Source organism: Doryrhamphus excisus, chromosome 3 (genome assembly GCF_030265055.1).
Source record: "Doryrhamphus excisus isolate RoL2022-K1 chromosome 3, RoL_Dexc_1.0, whole genome shotgun sequence".
Classification (NCBI taxonomy): Eukaryota; Metazoa; Chordata; class Actinopteri; order Syngnathiformes; family Syngnathidae; genus Doryrhamphus; species Doryrhamphus excisus.
Genome location: NC_080468.1, coordinates 24,516,873 through 24,523,780, shown reverse-complemented (window position 1 = coordinate 24,523,780; position 6,908 = coordinate 24,516,873). Strand labels below are relative to the sequence as shown.

Below are 6,908 nucleotides of genomic sequence, written 5' to 3'. Positions count from 1 at the left end.
GCCTTTATCTTTTTAATGTTTACATTATCATCAGTACTTTAATCTTTATATAGATGTGGTTTTACCCCCTTATGTGTACATTTAGTCAAAATTGTTGTCATTTTATTTTGTAGGAAACATCACAAGCTTTCTATAGGGTTTGCGATATTTCCGTGTAATTTACTCCCTGGTCCTGTGTGGGTGACGAGTAAAGAGGGAGTTGTCACATTGTAGTTTGGTTCAATATACCGGGCTTGGAATAGAGGGCGGTGCTTAAACCATTACGCCGTAATTTTCCTGAAATTCTTCACATTTATTACACATAAAAAACATAGACCTTACTTGAGATCATTATAACATTATATTTTTGTGTGAGTACAGAGATTGATACTTTTCGAGACAAACACCGCCCAGCTGAGTTTTGGTTGTAAAAATACAATAACCCACACTGTATTAAAGTCATAACGGTCTCATAATTAGATTAAATAAATAATCAAATTATGTCTTATGCACCTCAAGAATTAAACATTAATTGTTATGGATAGTATTATTTATTTTTATACTTCTAATAAACATTAATATTTAATTTCATATACTAAAGTTTATTTAAAAAAAATCATTTGAAATATCCCCAGTTTGTTAGACTGGGTGTGTGTGTGCGGCTATCAGAGGACGGTCAATAAGTTTGCCTCCTCCTCTTCCTCCTCTTTTCTCCTTCCTCACTGCACCCAGTTCCACGCACCTAACGCTGGAGCGAAGCCTTTTTTTGTCTCTTTTTAGTACCACAAAATTAGGGTGTGCCTTAAAAACACAGAGGAGCTTTGCACCAGCAGCAGCAGGTGATCCAGGGACAAACCGAGCTGGGACGAAATGGGAACACTGGAGTAAGTTAAGAAGAAGAAGAAGAAGAGGAGGAGGAGGAGGCGAGTGAAGCTGGTTTCTTTCCCACACGGAGGTGGAGGTCTTTGGAGGAGGGGGAGCTCAATGCGACTGACTGGATCAGGGGACCCTGCTGCACCGGGAGCCATGAGCGGCAGCGGCAGCGGCGGGTCCGCTAACTTTCTGCTGGTGCCAATCCCGGAGTACCCCCTGCTGGACTGTGTGCCCAACAAAACGGTGAAGATTGTGGTGTTAGGAGCCAGCAACGTCGGCAAAACTGGTAATGGAGTCAAAGTAGACTGGAATGTCATTCCCAAACACTTTAAGATGGTCTGAAGTGGAGGATGATAATCCCTAGCGTAAGGATTATGAGCAATCAGATTTTATGTGTTTTGCTTTTGTGTGCTGTCTCTGCAGTCGTGTAGAAGAACCATGTTTGTATTGATGCACTTGCAATTTGCATCACTGGTGAATCATTTCCCCCACATCAGACTTTGGACCTGTTTGTTTGAGATGTCTCCAAAAAGTGTTCCAGAATCCACATTGTCATCTTAAAGTGAAATTCCATGCAAAGTCGCTAACTGCAAATAGTCTATAATGTAGGTCAGTGGGACCCTCATGTTAGATCTCTTGAACTTTTGCAGCACTCATCGTCAGGTTCCTCACAAAGCGCTTCATCGGCGACTATGAAGCCAACACCGGTGAGCCGATGCCTTTTTTTTTATCCTACCTTTCAAGTCCTCTCTGCGTGACCTTGCTAAAAAAGATATCGATTCAACCAGGGGCGCTCTACTCCAGAAAGGTCACACTGGACGGGGAGGAAGTGTCGCTCCAGATCCAGGACACTCCCTGTGTGGCTCTACAGGTATGGGGGCTGTGTCCTAAAATCTCTATGTACTGTATATATATTTGCTCATGGGTGCACCACAACTGTATTGCCTGTGCATTGACACAGATATAAGATCGGTTGTTTAACGATAATAATGTTGTTTGAAGTTGGATTGACTTGAAAATTCGAAAAAACTCCTTTAATAAGACGCCTTTTTGGGGATTGACAAGCACTTCTGTAGGGTTGGTTGGAAAACATGGCCGCCATCAAACAAACATCTCAGTAATGTTGCAGTTCATTGTCTATTGGTCATTGACCATTGTTCTATCCCAGTAACGTAGCTTTTAGACCAGGGGTCTCAAACACGCAGCCCGCGGGCCAAATGTGGCCCGCAGGACACTAGTTTGAGGCCCCCGCCTTGATATGAAAGTTTAATGTTAGTGCGGCCCGCGCAAGTTTGATATGGATGCTGTATGGTATCATGTACCCAGAAAAAATTATTACGTTTGATTAATGTTCATGTTAAAGGTTAAATAACTGTTAATAGTTATCCTCCCTATCCGTGTGGAAGTGGTAAGTTTTTGGCTATTTAAGTTTAAAGGAAATAACTTGAAGGCTACCGTTTAGGTCGCTAGCTCTCTAGTTTGCAAGTTAGCATGTGTCTCAAGACCCTGCAGTTGCGCAATATGTTGTAAATTAAAAAAAAGTATAAATGTGACTATAGTCGTGTTTTGTCATGTCTACAGGGCTTTAATAATGTTTTGTTCATTTTAATCTGGAAAAAAATAATTTGTCTACCCACCAACTATATGTGGTTTAAGTTTTTATTATTTGCAGTTTTATTTTATTTATTACTGATTGATTGATTTTCTTTATTCTTGATTTGTTTATTTATTTTTCATCTTATTTTGTGCAGAAAAATAAAAATTAAGATATTTGAGAACAGTGGAATGTTTTATCAGAGCTTTTATTGTAAAAAGTCGGAACCAAAGCACTAAAAAAGTTTGTATATTTTTCTGTTTTTAATAAATGCGTTTGAGTTTTTTTTGGAAAACCTGATGCGGCCCAGCCTTGCCCATACCCTAGCTCCAGTGGCCCCCAGGTAAATTGAGTTTGAGACCCCTGTTTTCGACTATTATCTGAGCGGAAGAATGCGCGTGAAGTCCCAGGAAGTGGTGTTAGGACGGCAGCCATGTATTTTAATGAGTGCAACGTGACAAATGGCTCGTCTGTTGAGAAAGCCAGGCCCTCTGAGATGCTCATTTCCTACTCTGGGGAAGATAATGAAAGCTCAGGAAGTCCCTCCCGGCGGCGTAGACGACAGTGGCATCTGTCTGCTAGCGATTACACTCGTGTATGTGCCCTGAGGGGGGCAGGTCAAGCAGGGAGGAACCTGGACTTGTTGGTGGCCCAGATCTCCCAGCCAAATCGATTACTAATGTCTTTCTGTGTAGGATGATGCTGAGGGCCTCTACTGCCAGGAGCAGATCAACAGGTCAGTGCGATGTCGCTTTGTTCTCTTATATTCGTCATCTTATTGACATGGTTGGAATTTCCAGGTCCATCTACTGGGCTGACGGCTACGTGCTCGTCTTCTCCATTACGGACCACAGCAGCTATCGTACCATCCAGCCTCTGTACCAGCACGTCAGACGCATACACCCGTCTGGGAACATTCCCGTCATACTGGTCAGTGGAGTCATGTGATGTCATCTCTATTTTAGCCACACGTGGTTCATAAAGACGTTTGATGAGTTTGGAATGGAACACCCAAGCGCTAGGATAAACTAGAATAGAGATTAGCGTCCATTGACCTCATAAATGCTACGGAATTCCCGCGGACAAACTCCCAAATGTGGCATGGTATCCGAATACCGTTGTCCTCATAGACAGTTTACTAATCCCGCTAATCTGATCTAATGATGTAATCTCCTGCAGATTGGCAACAAGAGCGACCTGCTGAGGGCCCGACAAGTGCCTGCGGATGAAGGCGAGACATTAGCGTCCTCTCTTGGTAGGACCTTACATTCACTTCTACAGTCTTTTTTCAACAAAAATATATGAATATTCTAACATGGGTCTCTTGCATGTCTTACAAAATGAGCCTGCAAGATGTTCCGATCAATATGGTAAAATATGCTAAACTAATCTTAACAGTCACATACGCGGTTATGTAAAAAAACATTAGGACACCCCGTGACCGTCACTGGCCATATTGGGTTAAAACCTTTGGAGGAAGGGTTGTCTATATATTTGGTCATCAAACACCCCACCTGACACTCATGGATGTAGCCAGCCATTGATGCAGAGTGAAAAATGGTTCTCCTCTCATTCTGTGTGGAAGTGGTAAGTTTGTGGCTTCTTACTTTGTCTTTCTTCCCCCCTCCATTTGAAACTCTTAAGTTTAAATTCTAGTCCAACTGCTTAGCTTGCTAGATTGTTAGCTTAATAATAATAATAACAATAATAATAATAATAATAATAATAATAATAATAATAATAATAATAATAATAATAATAATAATAATAATAATAATAATAATAATAATAATAATAATAATAATAGGGGCTGCACGGTAGACGAGTGGTTTGCACACAGGCCTCACAGCTAGAGGACCAGGGTTCAATTCCACCCTCGGCCATCTCTGTGTGGAGTTTGCATGTTCTCCCCGTGCATGCGTGGGTTTTCTCCGGGTATTCCGGTTTCCTCCCACATTCCAAAAACATGCTACGTTAATTGGCGACTCCAATTGTGAGTGTGAATGGTTGTTTGTCGAAGACAGCTGGAATAGGTATAATAATAAGTATATAGTAGTATAAGTATATACTATAGTAATAAGTATAATAACAATAAAAGTTGTGCAATCTGGTGTAAACAATGAATAATTGGAGTGCAATGGTGACCAAAGGGGTGTTATTTATAAAAACAGTTTTTTATGCTCTACTAAAATACTAAAATATTGCAGGTCAAACCAATTAACAGGCTATAAACGAGGGACTACATGTACATGTATTTTGTCTAAATAATGTACTTATCTGTAATCATAAACACTGCCAGTTAGTGAAAAACAGTCCTTGTAATTCTTCCAACTAGAAAAAAAATGCTCCTGGTGATCGTGTCTAATGAGCGGGGCGTGTTATCAGCGAGATAAGAGCCGTTCTCTTCCCACAGGAGGCGTTTACTTCGAGGCCTCGGCCAGGGAGAACCATGAGGGCGTCCATGCTGCCTTCCTTCATCTTTGTCAAGAGGTGGGTTCAACTTTTCAGATTCATGTATTGTGTATGTTTCATCTTATTCTACATGATGTCAAAGTGCCTTATTGTCGTCTTTTTAAGTCATCCCTGGTTTTATTTGTATACCACTCTTAAATCTCACAAACAACAATATTTTATGATTGACATCTGGCAACCGCTGCTCAGTACCGTTCTTCTTGAAAATGGCAGTCAGTGGCTCATCAATTGGAAGCAGCATTGGGAAGATTTTTCAGTGGAGCTAAAGACCTACTTCATGGTTACTGCTGAGAACAAAGCACAATATTCATATTCAAGTATTTTATAAAAAGAACACACAAACATCCCTGAAATTAGCAAAATATTAGTAAAATGTGTATTTTTAGATTTATTTATGTGGCAAAGCCAGAGGTCATATGATGATAATGATGATGTGGTGCAGATATTCCGTGCGCTGGGGGGCGGCAACGGAGAGAAACGTAGAGGAGGACTCCACCTGGCCCGACCCAAGTCTCCCAACATGCAGGAGCTGAAGAGGAGGTTCAGGCAGGTCCTTTCCTCCAAAGTCAAATCAGCCACCACTCTCTGATGCCTCATGGACGCCATCCAAGAAAAAGGAAAAAGGACCTAAAGATTCCATTATGGAATCAAAGCCATTGACGGAAACTGACTTATTGAGCACAATCTCACAGACGGACACATTTCTGGAAGCCAAGTTCTCCTCTGTGGGTTTTGGACGAAAGCTGTGGGTCGGTACCGCCACATTCCTGGGCAACAAAGTTAACATGTCACTCAAAGTCAGCTGGGCAGTCACATGTCCACATTGAGTGAGTTTTATTTGGACTTCTGTGGAACAAATGAAGATTATTATTAGCTTTGTGTGTGTGTGCCGTTTGTGTTCATTCCATATCTGGATCAAAACAGGAAGTGACCCCCCCAAAAGGTCATGACATAGGAGGCAGATGGAAAGTTAAGTGAAAGAAAACGAACCTGGAATCAAGTTGGCATTTTTGAGTTGAAACTGGCACGTTAAAGGAAAACGTTCCCAGAGAAGCGTCACTTCGCAACGTGAAGTTTTCCATTTGATCAGCTTGTTGTTTATAGTTGGTCTAATGGGGGAAGTTCCAGTATCTCACAAAAGTGAGCACAGACCTCACATTTCAACAAGCACTTTATTACATATTGTCGAGGGACAATACTATAGAGAGTACTTTAGACTGTGTCTAAAGTACTGACTGTCTGTGTCTATCGCAGTACAGATTTACCCTCCACTGGAAATTAGTCAACAATAGGAAGATGATTGTGTCTTGCCTACAGTCAAGCATGGTGTTGGTGGCATCATATTCTGGGTCATAAGTGCTGTTGGGGAGCTGCGGTTCATTCATTCATTCATTCATTTTCTACCGCTTTTTCCTCACGAGGGTCGCGTGGGGTGCTGGAGCCTATCCCAGCTGTCTTCAGGCGAGAGGCAGGGTACACCCTGGACTGGTGGCCAGCCAATCACAGGGCACATATAGACAAACAACCATTCACACTCACATTCATACCTATGGACAATAGGTATAACGCTAACCACTCGACCGCCGTGCAGCCCAGCTACAGTTCATTGAGACATAAAAATAACAACAAATTGGGAATATTTTGGCGGCACGGCGGATGAGTGGTTAGCGCGCAGACCTCACAGCTGGGAGACCAGGGTTCAATTCCACCCTCGGCCATCTCTGTGTGGAGTTTGCATGTTCTCCCCGTGCATGCGTGGGTTTTCTCCGGGTACTCCGGTTTCCTCCCACATTCCAAAAACATGCTAGGTTAATTGGCGACTCCAAATTGTCCATAGGTATGAATGTGAGTGTGAATGGTTGTTTGTCTATATGTGCCCTGTGATTGGCTGGCGAACAGTCCAGGGTGTACCCCGCCTCTCGCCCAAAGACAGCTGGGATAGGCTCCAGCACCCCCTTGTGAGGAAAAAGCGGTAGAAAATTAATGAATG

General features: G+C 42.3%; 1 protein-coding gene across 1 annotated transcript; it reads left to right on the top strand.

The window, feature by feature from the left end:
- rasl11a (RAS-like, family 11, member A) lies at positions 1-5,797 on the top strand. Its single transcript, XM_058065919.1, has 8 exons — positions 1-1,138; positions 1,503-1,559; positions 1,641-1,723; positions 3,142-3,182; positions 3,247-3,376; positions 3,626-3,701; positions 4,860-4,936; positions 5,361-5,797. The coding sequence occupies exons 1-8, from the start codon at positions 964-966 to the stop codon at positions 5,505-5,507; spliced, it is 786 nt and encodes a 261-aa protein (XP_057921902.1). The 5' UTR covers positions 1-963; the 3' UTR covers positions 5,508-5,797.
- The last annotated feature ends 1,111 nt before the right edge of the window (positions 5,798-6,908 follow it).

What these genes read in the sequence shown, in the direction of transcription:
- rasl11a (XM_058065919.1), top strand. Translation starts at nt 964, where the DNA reads ATGCGACTGACTGGATCAGGGGACCCTGCTGCACCGGGAGCCATGAGC. An exon ending in CGACTATGAAGCCAACACCG is followed by an intron (nt 1,560 to 1,640) that starts GTGAGCCGATGC and finishes CGATTCAACCAG; the next exon opens with GGGCGCTCTACTCCAGAAAG. An exon ending in CTCCCTGTGTGGCTCTACAG is followed by an intron (nt 1,724 to 3,141) that starts GTATGGGGGCTG and finishes CTTTCTGTGTAG; the next exon opens with GATGATGCTGAGGGCCTCTA.